Source organism: Nannospalax galili, unplaced genomic scaffold (genome assembly GCF_000622305.1).
Source record: "Nannospalax galili isolate Female #2095 unplaced genomic scaffold, S.galili_v1.0 scaffold18, whole genome shotgun sequence".
NCBI classification, from domain to species: Eukaryota; Metazoa; Chordata; class Mammalia; order Rodentia; family Spalacidae; genus Nannospalax; species Nannospalax galili.
In genome coordinates this window covers 8,461,037-8,477,443 of record NW_008346548.1, presented here as the reverse complement: position 1 = coordinate 8,477,443, position 16,407 = coordinate 8,461,037, and the positions used below count along the sequence as shown (strand labels likewise).

The following is a 16,407-nucleotide window of genomic DNA, read 5'->3' as shown; positions in this document are numbered from 1 at the left end:
CAGTGGTTAAACAGATTGGTTTTTTTTTTAGCAATGTTTTATTAAAATTTATTTATTTTTATTTTATGTGTATGAATGTTTTGTCTACATGTATGTAGGTGCACCCATGTTATTCAATGCCCATGGAGACCAGAAGAGGGCATCAAGTCCCCTAGAACTGGAGTTATAGATGGTTGTTAGCTATCATGTGGGTTCTGGGATTTGATCCTGGGTCTTCTGCAAAAGCAGTAAGTGCTCTTAACTGCTCGGCCATCTCACCAGCCCTGAGCTTTTATTTTCTTCCATTCTGCTATTCTCTATGTCTTAATTGATGATTTTAACCTATGTACATTTAAAGTGATTAATAATAAGGAAACATTTATTTCTGACATTTGTTTTCTAAAATACATATTCAATTTACTTTTCTCTATGATTTGTTCCACTAATGCCTTTCCCCCCTGCTGTGATTTATCTTTTCCTTATATGCATTTTCTGATTCTTTATTTTCCTTCTGAATATTAAAAAAAAATTTATGTGCATGTGTGTGGGAGTGCATGTGCCCATATGTGATTATGTGGGGTCCAGAAGTCAATGTCAAATCTCTTTTTATGTTGTGCTCTACCTATTTTTTGAGACAAAGTCTCTTACTGGAGCTAACTGTTTCAGCTGGACTGGCTAGCAAACCCTGGTTCCATCCATTTATTTCTAACTCCCCAGTGCTGGGTTTACAGGCATATGCTACACACCTGTGTTTTACGTGGATGCTCAAGATTTGAACTCAGTTCTTCATGCTTGCATAGCTGGCACTTCACTCACTGAGCTATCTTCCCAGCCCCATATTTTAATTTTGTTAATGGTTATCCTGGTGATTAATGTTAACATTATAAATTTGTAACAACTTATTTTTATTTGACACTAAATTTGCTTCAGTAGCATATAAAACTAAGTCCTTTTGCAACTCTATCATCTCAGTAAATTAAATCAATATATTCCATGCACATTAAGATATATAATCATTGTTTTATACAGTTGTCTCTTAAACCATATAGAAAACAAAAATGAAGGTTTGAAACTCCGAAATATAGTGATTCTGGCATTTACATTTAATTATAGTGATTCTGGCTTTTACATTTACCTGAACAGCTAATTTTAATGGTGTTCTTTATTTTTTGATGGCCTTAAGTTAGTCAAGTCACTTAAATTTCAGGAAGACTTGCATTAATCTGTCTTGCATGAATGGCCTTCTAGTGATGAACTCTTTCTACCTTTGTTTACCTGGGAATTTTCTAATTTCTCTTTTGATTTTTGAGAGAAAAATTTGTCACGTACAGAATTCTTCATTGATTGCTCCCCTACTCCCTCTCTCTCAGGATTTTATGTCTCCTGTGTTTTCACCTCCATTCTGCTGTAAAGTTTGCTATTATGTGTTCCTTTATTTTATTTTTTTAAGAGGGTGAAAAAAATCTCTAGTTTTAGTAGCAAAATAAAGTACTGTGAAGGAGAATTTCTGTAAAGAAGCTGTGTCTGCAGAGGCTGACTGACTGATTAGAACTTCAAAGACTGTGGAGAGTTTGGAATGTTGCCAATTCGAGGCAAATTATCTTGGGATATCTTATAGTCCCCTAATAATTTATTGCCCTCCTGTATACAACATGACCTACTATCTTTTGTGACTTTAGGTAAATCATTCAGAACTTGCAGAGAGCACTAGTTTTCCCTTCGAGTGTATTTAGTAAACCACTACCTTCCACCAACCCGAAAGCTTAGGAGTATCATCAGTCCACACACCTGAGACTGACAGCTGCATTTCTCCGCTTTGTTGTAATCGTCTGTTTAATGTTTCCACCAACATATCTGTATTGATTTATGACTTTCTTTGTTTTGTTACTATAAAAACTTCATGACACCACTTCCACGTTGGAACTTGGAATTTTGGTGACTTAAATCTGTGTTCCTGGGCCATGGTCCCTCATATTTGGCCTCAGAATAAATTATCTCTTATCCCCTTTGAGTCAGAGTTATGTTTTTGCACATGTACAATACTGGACATTGCAAAGAAGCCTAGAGGAAGAAAGTCGAAAGTTCACTCTGAAGAGATTAGCTCTGTTTGGGTATGAGAAAGAATTCACCCGCAGATGGTCAGACCCACAGTTTAAGACTGAGAGCCTCATCTGTACTGTACTTGCAAAAAAGGCATTTTAAAGAGCAGTGGGAAAGAGGGGGAGACAAAGCTGTGAATGGCAGCTGCACCAGCAGAGGGAAGATTGGCTGGGAGAAAGCCCAGCACTTGACTAGAGCAGGCAAGGATCCAGTTTAAAAGAATCTCTGCTGAGGATAGACACAGAAGAGAAAAAAGACCTTCTCTGAACTGCACTCGGGAAACCATAGCAAATGCCACAGGATTCTGAAACTTTGAGTCAGGACCACATAGCATTTGGCAAGATGACAATCTGGCCTGAGTCAGTCTGGAGTAGAACACAGATACAGGGTCCAAACTTCTATCCCAAATTCAGAAAGGGTTGCCCAGAGGTGTGATCAGCACCTGCTACTCAACCTGTGAAAGACCAGCAAGGGGCATTAACATTGTCAAATCAGGGAGAGAATGCCCAAGCAAGACATCACCCTCACTCTGCATCCTTAATTAGTTCTCTTCCCTTCATTTTTTCACTTTTCTTACTTGATATCTAGTGTCAATTTACTGGACTAGCTTTTTGCTGTTCCATTCTTATTCTCTTTTATCCCCTTACCTTTTATTTTCTTTTTCTTTTAGATAGGCTTTCCCAAAGAAAGCCTGGAGTTGGGAGAGGGGTGTCTCCTTACATTGGTTTCCTGAGAGCTGAGATTGTTTCAGGTTGTCTGCATTTCTTTAGATCTCTTTTTGTTGTATCTTTGGCCAGAACTGCCTTACCTCCTCTCCTTACTATTGTTCCCACTTCTATTTCTTTTTCCCTCTGTTTTCTCTACCACCCAAGTCTTACCCAGCTTGTTATCTTTGCATTCACACCCTCAGTAACTAGTATCTTAGAGGACACATTACTAGCCATGTTCCTTTACTTCTTAAAATTATTAGCAATAGGGGGTGATTGGTTTTTAAATTAACCATTCCTTTTTAATAGACTCTTACAGTATTTCCATAGTGGGTTGTCCTTCAGTTGTGACTGCTTCAGCAGATAGTATTCTACCTTCAGAGTAGTACTGGGAATTTGACCTGGTACCTTAAGCATGTTGGCTGAAGTTATAACTACTAAGCTACACCCCTAGTCCAACAGAAAAAAACTAACACCTCAATCTTATTACAGCCTAGTCTCACTTGAACATTGCAAACAGTTCCACTGAAGAAATATGAGATTATAAAACAAATCCAACCAATAGCCTAATCCCAGATGCAAGTCTCTACACAGAAGTATAGAAGATATTTTATGAAATATGAATCCTTTGAAATTTACTGATCTCACAGTAATGGACTTCACTGGGAATAATTATATGAAATCCAAGACAACTCAAATGATTATGAGTATGTTCAAAGACATCAAACAGGACATAAACCTCTGAATGACTTCAAAGACAACTGAAGCCAACAAGTTGAATGAAATAAGCAAGTCAGTACAGAAAGTGAAATTGGATTCAATAAAAAGATAGAAATGCTGAATAAAATTAAACTGAAAAATTGGAAATGAAAAGTTCAACAGGACAAAAAAAGTCAGTGGAGAATCTCACCTATAAAATGAACCAAATCAAAAATGGAATGTGGTGGCTTGAAGACAAGCTAGAAGATTTAGAATATTCAGATGACAAAGATAAATTAATAAGAAAATATGACCAGAATATATGATATCTGTGGTACACCACTAACAAACCAAATGCATGACAAATAAGTAAATATTTTTCATAACTTAGAAAAAAAGAATTTTATGCTATATGAACAGAAAATACATTCAATAAAACAAAGCAGAAAATTTCCCAAATCAGGCTCATTTCATAATTGTAAAGGCATACATTAAAAAACTTAAGAGAAATTCCAAATAAATAACTTGATATGCCCCAGGGTTGTAGAAAATCAAGAATAAACCAAAGCCAAAGCAGTAGATGGAAAGAAAGAATAATGGTCAGGGAAAAATTTATGAGGCAAAAATTAAAAGAATAATAAAGAATTAATGAAATAATTTGTTCTTCAAAAAGACAAACAGGATTGACAAACCTTTAGACAAACTATACAAAAGTGAGAAGGCTTCAATTAATGAAATTAGAGATGAAAAAGGAGATATTGCAACAGATACCAATGAAGCTCATAGGATTATAAGAGAATAATTTGAAAATCTATATTCTAATAACCTGGATAAATTTCTAGACACATATGACCAACTAAAATTAAAACAAGATTCTACAAACAACTCTAATGACCTGAAACAAGCAACAAGAGTTATAGGAGATAATTTAATACTCTACTTCCATTTAAGTATGACTATTTCCATAATAAATTGCTTACAGTGAAGCTTTGGTCTAGAATAGAATACACTTAAGAGTGACAAAATCTGTTTTTAAAGTTGAAACCTGAACACTATTTGAGCTATTTAGGTATGGACACAGTATGCTTGCAGTTGACTTAGAATAGAGAATTCATGCTTGGCAAAGAAATCGATCCTGGAACTTAGTTTCTGGTGTCACTAAACTCTGACTCCCTGGCATACTGTTTGATCTTTCATATATATATATGAAAGTTTCACAATTAATTTAAGCATCACCAAGGTTATGAAAGGTTAAATTAATATAATTTTACTTCTTTCTGCTTTGCTTTCTTATTTTATTGATTTTTGTGTGTATGATGTGTATCTGTGTGTGCACATGAGTTTTTGGGTGAGTGCAGGTATACTGGTACCATGGCATGTGTGTAAGTGTTAAAAAACAGTCTTGGGTGTAGGTCTTCGCTTTCTGCCTTTTTGGACACAGGGTCTCTTGTTGCTTACCACTGTGTATATCAGGCTCGTCAGCACCTGAGCTTCTGGGAATTCATCTGTCTCTGCATCCAGTTTCTCTGTAGGAACACTGGGATATACACTTCTGTGCCCAGCGTTATGTGGGTTCTGGGGATCTGAACTCAGGTTCTCATGCTTGCACAACAAGCACTTTATGCACTGAGCCATCTCCCAGCCTCTTTCACTTTGCCCACAATTCACTAACAGCTAAATTTTTTCAAAGAATTATTAGCTGTTGGCCATTTAACTTCCTCTTTACATACCATATCTTAATTTTTAAAATTGTATTATTAAGGCCCACTGTATTGTGTGTGGGCTCCAGTAGGGGGGTGGCATGAAAGGGTGCTGGTGAGGACGTGGGTGATTAAGATGTTCTGTATGAAGTGCACAAAAATTCAATAAAAAAGAAAAAATGTATTTTTTTATGTTGTCATGGATTTTAAATCTCCCAGCTAACAACAATAACTTTAGTTTCTGCTCTAGGGGAAAAAAAGTTTGTGAACAATAACAACATTAAAGAGTTGCAAAGAAATCTCTTTCACAAGTGGGTGCAAGTTTTTAGGTTCACAGTTGAGTTAATACAGTTATACAATATTGAACTCAGTATAAGCCCTGTAAAGACATAAAATTGAATGAGTTTTTAACCTTTAAAACAGTTTTATATATCTGAAGAATAGTACATAGACTATTGTATTTTGGTTCTTTAACCATGACCTTAGTAGGACTTGATGCTAGAGCTTTGTGTTAGAGTAAAATAAATGAAAATACAAGTTTTTAATGAAGTTTTAAAAAGCAAAATAAAAAGCCCCACACTAGAACTAGCAGATACGAGTTCTGAAAAATTTTTTTATTAAGGTCAATTTAAGAAAGCTTATTGCAATGTGAGACATAATACATAAACTTGTGACCACTACATAAATGAAAAGTATGAGAATCTAATTTTTTATAACATTATAAAATAAAAACAGAGCCGGAATTCCATTCTCTTTTGTATCATACTTTTTTGGTTAAACAGTATTAATTTTAAATGATACTCATGTACAAAATAGGGAAAATAACCCCAGTAAATATGCTCATTTACATGATTACAGTAATAAAGGTAATATGTGACAAATATTTTCATGATGAAAAGAAAACAACAAACATTTTATACCTTGGTGTGTAATGACTTCTAAAATGTGATTTTGTAAAATAATTCCTAATGAACCAAATGTTGAATGCTGCCAACAGAACTCTATGGTGATTTTTAAGAAAGCCTTTTAGAAAGTTATTAAATATTGTCATCTAGGAAATGTGTTATTAATGGATTGGTTGGTAAAAAAAATTCAGCCAAATGAATGTAAGAAAACTTAAAATTGTTGGCTTTTGCCTACCGTACCAAGATCAGCCTTAAGATCTGTTGGCAGACTTAACTTTCTTGATCCTTTGACTGAAACAACAGAAAAAGGAAAAAGGCAGCAGTTAATTATGTGAAATTAAGGGGGAGTGTGGGAGACAGTATGTGTCATAGTATAATTAATTGCATCCTGATGATAATTACACTTACTGAGTATATATGGAAGCAGAAATATAGTTCCAATGTTAGTTGCCATTCAGCAGCAAATATTTAATATGCAAACAGACACATGAGAAAGACAGTAAATAATTAACTGAATATTTACATAGTTTAAAACACATGTCATATAAGTAATTTCCTAATAGGAGAGTACCAAAAATTGATATCAGATGTATCTAACAGGTATGTATTACAACAAATGTATAAAGCTTACATTAAGAATAAACAACACAAGGGCAAAACTGATCAACACTGTCAACATCTTTTAAATAAAAGGAAGAAAATTCCATTGCTTATGATGCAACCAATATACTATTATGTCTATGGCAGACAAAATAATGACATCAATATTGGAATACTATGATGTTGACGTTGCATAATATTTAAAATGAACTAAGTTATATTATTATAAATCAAGCAAGCTATAAAAGCATGGTTAGGTCAAGAAAATTAGGATTTATTAAAATATTGCCTTCATATTGCTAATGAAATTTTACATTGGGTACTTCATTAAATATTTAACTTCAATGGCTGTTACCATAGAAAAGCACCAGGGAAAATCACATGTGAAATCTTTTCTGTTAATATTTTATTAAGATTGAAATTGACTATCAATTAATTTATACCTGCTAGTGAGTGATTTTCTTTACAAGTAGATAAGCTACTTGAAAATAAAAATGCAGGATGGTATTACAGAAAGAATACTCCATTTAAAATGAGAAAACATGTCTTACAAAGTTCTGAATTATTATCGTGTAGTTATACAACTTTGGCAAAAGATTCTTCATCAATCTGCAGTCTAATTTTCTTGTATGTTAAATAGCATATTTGATCTTATCTATGATATTTCAACTTGAATGCACCTTATAGGAGGTTTTATAAAGCTAAATATAATATAAACTTAAACATATTTAAATTATTTTGTACATTTAGTGTCTTTGTGTGTGCGTGCACACACACACACACAAACACACTTGCCATGGTGTGCATGAGGAGGTCAGAGGACAACTTGCAGGAGTCAGTTCTCTCCTTCCACCATGTGGGTCCTGGGGATCAAATTCAGGTCTCATTAGGCTTGGCAGCAAGCACCTTTACCCATTAAGCCATCTTGCTTGCCTTTAAATATTCTTTTCTTGTGTTCTGAAATAAAATTACCTTTTGATTTTACTTCAACTATCCAAAATTGTAAGGTCCATTTGTAGTTCACAAATCGTATAAGCATACCTCTATGTTTATGTGATTTGACACAATTGCTATGGACTGCTGACTATAGTTTGCTATGCTATACTATATATAAAAGCAAACAAATATTATCACACTGATAAAGTAAAACAAACAGGCTTTTGTCTCTATAAAAAGGCATTTAAAAGTCATTCCATAAAGACTGAGAGGAAATCAAATCAGATTTTAATAGTTTGGTATTACACTTACCACCAGCAGAAACTGATGTTATTTATATTGAAATGTGACAAACTAAAAGCATTAATAAGCATACCTCACAAGAAATTGTTAATCAAATGTATTTTGGAAATTGATTCCTAAGACAAAGAGGTAATGTCCATTATGTAAAATAATTTTATTTCATAGGTTAGTTTACTTTAATGCATGAATTTCTTATTTTATTTTTAAAATTATTAATTAATTGATTAATTTGTATGTTTTTGAGACAGGGCTTCCTTGTAGCATTAGCTGGCCTGGAAATTACTATGTAAACCAGGCTGGCCTGCCTCTGCCTCTCCAGTGCTGGGATTAAAGGCCTACCCTACCATGCCTGACTTTAAAATTATTTCTATCTTGTTTTAAAATAGAATTTTTAATCTATCTATCTACTTCTCTATCTATCTATCTATCTATCTATCTATCTATCTATCTATCTATCATCTATCTATCTATCTACCATCTATCTATCATCTATCTATCATCTATCTATCTACCTGTCTACCTGTCCATCATCTATCTATCAATCTATCATCTATCTATCTATCTATCTATCTATCTATCTATCTATCTATCATCTATCTATCATCTATCTTCTATATCTATCTATCTTCTATCTTCTATCTATTTATCAAACATACTACAAAGATTCTTTCCAAAAAAGACAAATAGTCCATACTTGGCTTTAAAAGCCCAGGATTCATTTAGCAGAACAAGGCTACAATGGCAGAATCACATTCTCTAATATTCTTTTTTCTTGCTACATTTCCTCATGCAACTCAGACAGGCTTCAAACTCATATGTACCTAAAGATGCATGCTAAGCAAGCACTCTGCCACTGGACCACACCCCTAGTCCCTTTCTCCCTTATTCTTTATGATGGAACATTTGTTACCCATATTCTGGCATGTAACTTTAGGTCTCAAATCTGCCCCAGCATCTGGGATTCTTAGTGCCTACCCCAGCTACCACCTACTTTTCTGACCCTTTGTAGACTACTTCCTACCTGAAACCCACGACTATTTTCATGAAATCTTGTTCTCAATTGTGCAACTAGGGAAGGGAACGAGTGACCAGATGATAGAATTAATGAAGGAATTTCCCTAATAGCAAACCTCTGATAATAACAGACCTCCGTAATTTATGTACACAATATTCTTCCTCCCCAGTTTTCCAGAAATAAACTACTATTCATCTGTTTAATTACCCTAAAAAATTATGTTGAAGATGCAGCTTAGATTCCACTAAAAAGGCTGAGCAGTTTAGGTAAATGTTCAAGTGTCAGAAAATAAGAGGCAAATAGTATTAAGAAGTATATTTAGTATACTTATTAATACTTTGTGCCTGGCAGTAGCAGTAAGTTCTTTTCAAGTATTCTTAAATCAGGCATGTGAAAGCAAAAATCAGTTACTCTTTATTACTCCAGAGGTACAAACTGAAACAAACTGATAAAAGGTAAAGGTTGAACTTGAATAAAAGGAAATTTATGCAATGTGACCACAGTGTTTCAGTCCTCCAAAGTTCTTCATTTTTATTGCATCCTAAAATTAAATATACATATCACTATTATTTCATAATGTTAGTCAAAGGATAGAATATGACAATAGAATCTTCTTACTACTCAGTGGACTAGCAATCTACAAAAAGAAGAGAGCTGAAGAATTCTGGTTCTAAGGAGATGTTAGAGCTGCCTATGCCAATCTGCTCATCACCACAAGTGTTTCTCCTGCAGCATTCTTCCCACTGTATCTGTTTGATGGATTCTATGATATGCTGCTAGAATTGCTACAAAACTTTCTCCTCAAATCTTAACTTTTAAAATCATTTATCAATTGCCTAAGTTTGGAACAATGAGGAGTAACATCCCTCCTCTCACGTACTAGGTTTTAAAATGCCTGATGAGACAATGCCATTTCCAGGTAATCTCAGGTCAGGAAAAATTTGTATTTTAAGATGAATTACGAAAAATTACTGATGTCAAGAGCTGGAGATATGGCTCAGTGGTTAAGAGCACTGGTTGCTGAGGACCTGGGTTTGATTCCTAACACCCACATAGCAGCTAACAACCCTCCTTAACTCCAGTTCCAGGGGGATTTGACACCCTCTTCTGACCTCTGTTGGCATTGCACGACATGGGTGCACTTGACACACATGCAGGCAATACACTCATATATATATAATAAATAAATAAAATATTTAAAAAAATACTGATGTCCAGAGTTTGACAGATCACATTTTGAGAAACAATGTTATAAGCCTCCATGAATATCAACCAACCTACAGGTCTTTCCTCTGGATCCTTCAATGAGAAGCACTTCCTGCAGTGCATTTCAGATTTTCCATACAAGAGAAACCATACTGTTCTTAGTTATTACATTAGCTATATATATGGATAGATAAATAGATGTCACTTTTCTGGATCTTAAAAACTGATTAAGATTAGATTTTTTTAAAGTTAATATTTTTGGTTCTTTTATTTTTTTTCTCTTATGATATTTGATCATCTACTTTCTAATAATGAATAAAAGGTAGCAATTGTAAGGACAGTTGTGCCTCATTTATAAGAGTATTTAGAAGTATATTATTTTTTTTTGCACTACAGGATAGCACTTTCTAAGATACTGCTGTCTTTTTAAGAGTGACATCTCACACTTGTTTCACACTTGATTTATTCTCTATAAAAACAGCTGGGTCTTATTACTCATATTGCACCTCCCATAGAACAAGCTCTTTAATCCTTCACATATTCAAAAAGTGCTTATCTGGCTTACAGAAAAGTAATACAGAAAATAATATGATAAATAATTTAGGGGGGTCAGGGAATATTTTTTCAGCAAGTATTATACTTTCATCCCTCCCCAACCCCCAAACCTAATCTCCCCTGCCCTGGATTCAGACCCTGAGCTTCAAAAAGCTAGGCAAGAGCTTGACCACTCTTACTACTGAGCTCCAGCCCCACTTTCTGTTTTATGATCCTCGGTCTGTTAGACTCTGGGCAAATTATCAGATATTTATTGTTATTTTTAACATGTTCTGGCATACTTTTTGAACAAAAATAAAATTTAAAACAAAGGAAAAACCCACATATAATTACATACTACAAAGGTACATTTTATCTTATATACATTATGCCTCAATAAATCTGACAAAAAAGAAACAAAATGCAAAGTAAAGCATTCCCACATTTTACCCACACCCTACTTACCAAAGCATACCTATCAACTAATGTTTTATTTCGTTTTTCATTTTTATTTTTTGACACAGGGTCTCATGAAGCCCTATTGACTTCAATAGCTGAGGATAATCATGATCTTCCTGTTATACTTCCTGAGTGCTGGGTTAACAGGTATTTACCACCCACTCAAGTCTATGTAAGTGCGGATTTGCTTATAGCAAACTGCATGCTAATATTTATTCATAAATTCAGGCTTAAAGATGACATGATAGCTAAGTTTTACAACATCACCAGATTATAAACTTTTGCAAAACTAGTCATCTCTATTACTATTCATGCTTCTTAAATTCATGGCTACTTAGGGCAACAAGGCAAGGTAATCAATTTGGTAGCTTATCATAGTTTATGTGAGAATAAAATCATAGGCTCAGCTCCTAAATATGAACAGAATTTTAGGCATTAAAATGTGGTTTTGCCTAGTGAACTTCATGTGTCTTGATTATACCCTCTCTTTTAATCACCCATAAATGCCCTTTTTGATAATTCCTAATTCAATTTAAAACCAATGCATAGTGCAGTATGGTTCATCAGAAAGATGTACTGGCTTCAAATAAATCTCAGTCAGATTTTTCTTTCTATATCTGAACCAAAATATTAGAAAAGGGTTAAACTTGAATCAAAGTGTTAATATTGCCACTGCTTTAACTGTAAAAACCATAAAGTGATAACGTAGAGGTTTCTAATTTACACCTGCTGATCAGATGGTTCTTGAACAAATGGATTTACTTTTTTATTTCTAGTGAAAGATTTTGACTTTGTTATGGCTAAGCTACAACTAATGCTTGCAAGCCTAGAATAACCAAGAGGACCAAATTATTCTTCTTAGGTCATGGATGTTCTTCCATACTTATAATAAATAACAACTGTCATAGTCTATGAAGTATCTATGTTATGAACACTAACAAACATTAGGGGGCAAGGTATTTGATAATGTAGTGATAGAAAGGGCCTTGGCAAGGTCAAATTTTTCTGACCTCAGTCAAACTGAGCAGCACAATCTTCTTGACATAGAAAATATCACTTACATGATCTAGGCATCTAGTAAATAAATAAAAAATAATTTAAAATTAAAGTTGTTTTGATAAAAATGTTTGTTAAGTTTATCTGTGTACTTACATACTTATTTATTAATTGACTGTTGGAATATAGCAACTGAATTTCACCTGTTCTAGTCCTTTCTAACCCCAAAACGGAAAGAACAAAAATACACCAGATATGTACATAGGAAAAGTTAAAAAAACAGAAAACAAAAATCCCCCAAGAATTTAGGAGTTACCTTTCCATGGTAAAGTCCTGAAAGGCCCTACAGGCCTCTGATTGTGTTATCATATACCTGTTTTTCAGGACGTGGTTAAGATACAGTAGGCAGAGCGTTATCGCCATTAGAATTTCCCTTGGCATAAAAATGTTTCTTGTCATGACTCTACCGCTACCTTATAGCATGTATTATTTTTCTATTTAGACAATATTAATGAGTAAATAACTATTAATTTCATATACTTTTTCATTGACCATGAAACTATTTCTTTTTAGTTTACTATTTATCTTCAATTATAAATTCCCAGAGATACCTCAGTTTTCAATCCATTTTTTACACTATACAATAGGAGGTCAAATATTCTGCAATCACACAATTCTGGCCAAATTAAAAAAGGAGTCTGAAGATAGGAATAAGTTAATACTCACAAGGTAACCTGGGGTAAGTTATAGAATTTCTCCTCAACAACCTCACAAGGTTGTTGTAAAGAATAAGTAAGGTAATAAACATGAAAAGTATTTTATTTGCTTTCAGGTACCATAAAAATGTTCTACTTTTTAGCAAATAAGTTTACTAATTCTAATTATACGAACTACAAAAAATTATTTTCAAAATCAGTTTTTTTTTTTAACTCAAGTGGTAAGTTCTTTTCTTCTGATGTTTCATGGACAGTATACTCTTCAAGGTTCTTGGAAATTTTTGTTCAAACATTCTCTCTTTACAACTCAGCTACTTCTAATTTTCTCATTGCTCAGAAGTCATATAATTTTAATAGTAACTTTAAAATAAATTTCATATTGCTTTTCTAATTCACTGAATGAACAACAGGGGAAAAATCGGGGATTTCCAACCAAATATAAACAATTTGGAATTTTACTTCTTTTCATTTAAATACTCTGAGCTTTAATTTTCTTATCCAAAAATTAAAGGGGATAACCCCAGGACATATTGTATAAGGAGTTGTATGGCTAAAAAGCAAACTAACATTTATAAAATTGTAAAATCTACCTTTATCTTCTTTGGTACTAATCTTACTTGAGCTCTATAAAATTATCAATTCTTTAAAGTTACAAATCTGGCCATATCCATTTTTCAGTGAATGCCTAGCTTAAAAAGAGCATGTAGCCTTACATTTGAGTCTGTTTGGGTCCCAATGAGCAGCACTTGAATTCACGACCTCTGCATAATGTTGGGATTATAAACCTTTTGAAGGGTAATTCTTTGGTAGAACTTTCCAAAGGGACAATTCTTTGATAGAGTTCTCTTGGTCATCATAGCTGTTGCTGCTTATAGAAAGTAGTTCTTCATTGAAGTACAAAGGATTATGGAGCTACTTGGGGACTCAAGTTTTCTCTGAATTCCCTGTTTACCCTGTCTTACTTTCTTATAAGCTTCATTCAACGATTCAGGTTTATGGTAAAAAAAGTAGTATCAAAATTCTGTGGAAATTTAAAGATTTTTCAAAAAGCCTTTGGAATTCCTACTTTGTATACCATGAAATCAGTTTGAACAAATGCTTCAGGAAACATTGGTTTTATTTGCCATGAGAGACTTGTGTTTTCAGCACAACAAATGAGAATAAAGTCTTAAGATATATTGTGAAGAAAACTGTGATGGAATTAATATTTTGTTTGTTCATAGAAAAGATTTTCACCTTCACCTGGCAAGTGATGTGCTTGATTCCTCTGTCTCACAGCTGGTATTTCATTCCTATAAAAGCCTGGTGCTGCCTCAGGAGTTCTGGTAGCAAGTCCTACAGGAAGGAATACAAAACTATTGGCATTTAATTTCTTAGCCCAAGGGAACCAAGAATTCATCTTTATCTTAAAGGTGAATTTTCTAATAACTACATGAAAGGTTTCTATTTTGTGCATATGAGTGTGTGTGTGTGTGTGTGTGTGTGTGTGTGCCTGTTGTGCATGTTATGTGGAGGCCAGAGTTGGCATGGGTATCTTTCTTGATCATGCTATGCCTTATCTATTCGGACATGATCTTTCACTTGAATCAGGAGTTTGCTGATTCACCTACTCAGCAAGTCAGCTTGCTCTGGGGAATTCCTTACTTCTGCCTCCCAAGGTCTGTGATTATAAGCAGTCCGCCACGGGGGTGGGGGGTGGGGATTTTAACTCCAGACCTCATGATTGTGTGGCGAGCCTTGACTCACTGAGCCATCTCCCCAGTCCTCTTTTGGCTCACTGGATTTATAGATCCCAGTCTAGATTCTGCTCTTTTTATTACCTCATGGAGATATTTAATAGCCTGAATCTTTATCTATGTTACCTGCAGTTTATTAGGGTACAAAGGAGGACCACATAGAAAATCAAAGCTATAAAATGATTATTGGCTTCTGGCTCCCCTAAGTTTCAGCTTATATTATTCAGATACACTTGCATTGAATGTTTTCATCTGATTTTGCAGATTAAAAAGGGTGGAGGTCTAAGATCCCCCAAAGAAATTGTAGCGGAAGTTAACTAGTAAAAATATATTTAAAACTTTTTCATAAGGCAAATGTTATATCTGCACATTTAAAAACACTCATTCAATTGCCCTTATTAGCATTGAAATTATAAGCGAATCTTATCACAGCACATCATTTTTTTCACCAAGTAACAAAATACAGAAGTAGTCAAAACTATCTTGATTTGAAGCAATCTACTTGACTGTGTGTAAAGCCCATTGACGCTGAGAATTGTGGTGGTGTTTCCAGAACTGCTATAACATGGAGAAGAATAAGCAGGATATGTGTCAAAACTTTTAGCAGTTATTATAGTTATAAAAATTTAAAGACCTTATCCTTGAGATTTGAAACAAGGAAAAGATGTTACTGACACCACATATTCAATATTATATGGGGATCTTAGACAACACCTATCTTCAGAAGGAAGAAATAGAACTGTTATTTCACTGGGAACATAGTTAAATATGTAGACATTCCAAAAGAATTTATAAGATATTAGAATTTGTAAATTTAACAAATTTGCTGGGGATGGGATGGTGGCACATGCCTTAATCCAAGCACTCAGGAGGCAGGGGCAGGTAGATCTCTGTGACATTGAGGCAAGCCTGATCTATACACAGTGAGTTCCAGGCCAGCTGGGGCTGCAGGAAGACCCTGTCTCAAAAAAACCAACAAAAGTTTGCTGGATGAAAAATGTAATTTGTGAAAATTGCATTTTTCCATTCTTGTCACAACCAACTAGAAAATTAAATAATATTCATAATAATTGAAAAATCAAATGCAAAGGAATAAATCTAATGAAAGATGAACAAGACCTCTATGATAAAAATTATATAGCTAATAAGATAAAGAACATATAAATGTGTAATACAAAGGGAAAATTCATTATTAAATTATACTGAATTGGTCTATACACCAGTGAAACTGTAATAAAAATGTGAACATGTTTATATGAGAATTAATGAATTCTTTCTAAAAGCTACAAAAAACTTGGAAAATATAACAGTCTCGGAAAAGGACTAAAAGTTGGAGAAACTACACTCTCAGCAACATTTATAAAACTATATTAATGTAATAGTGTGGTCTGAGTAAGTGGTAAACATGTAAGTGGAATATAAGATAAAGTCTACATATGTACACATACACAACCATACCCCACATGGTGAAGTCTACTAGTTTATGGTAAAAGTCCCACTTTAGTGCAGAACAGGAAAAGATAATTTACAAATAAATTTCACTTATTAAATTTCAACTGGCTATCTAAATCGCTCCTTCCTCACATTAGAAATAGATTCCAGATGTAAGCTTAAATGTGAAATATAAAACAATAAGCAGCTAGATGATAGTTTTAAAATTGTTTCATGATTGTGGAGTGGGGAAAGATTTTCATGATGCAAAACACATCAAGGACACAATAAAAGAAAATATTGTTAAGTTGAATTACATTAGCATTGGCTTTAAGAGAGTGAAAGGTAAGCTATAGTGTAGAACAAGGCATCTTGCACTATATAT

General features: G+C 33.9%; 1 protein-coding gene across 1 annotated transcript in view; it reads right to left on the bottom strand.

Annotated features, from left to right (window-relative positions):
• Positions 1-16,407, bottom strand: part of Stxbp5l (syntaxin binding protein 5 like) — a 395,225-nt gene that overhangs the window by 50,982 nt on the left and 327,836 nt on the right. The window contains exon 22 of the mRNA XM_008842914.1: positions 6,331-6,381. Within this exon, the coding sequence (XP_008841136.1) occupies positions 6,331-6,381 (51 nt within the window). The remainder of the gene's footprint in view (positions 1-6,330; positions 6,382-16,407) is intronic.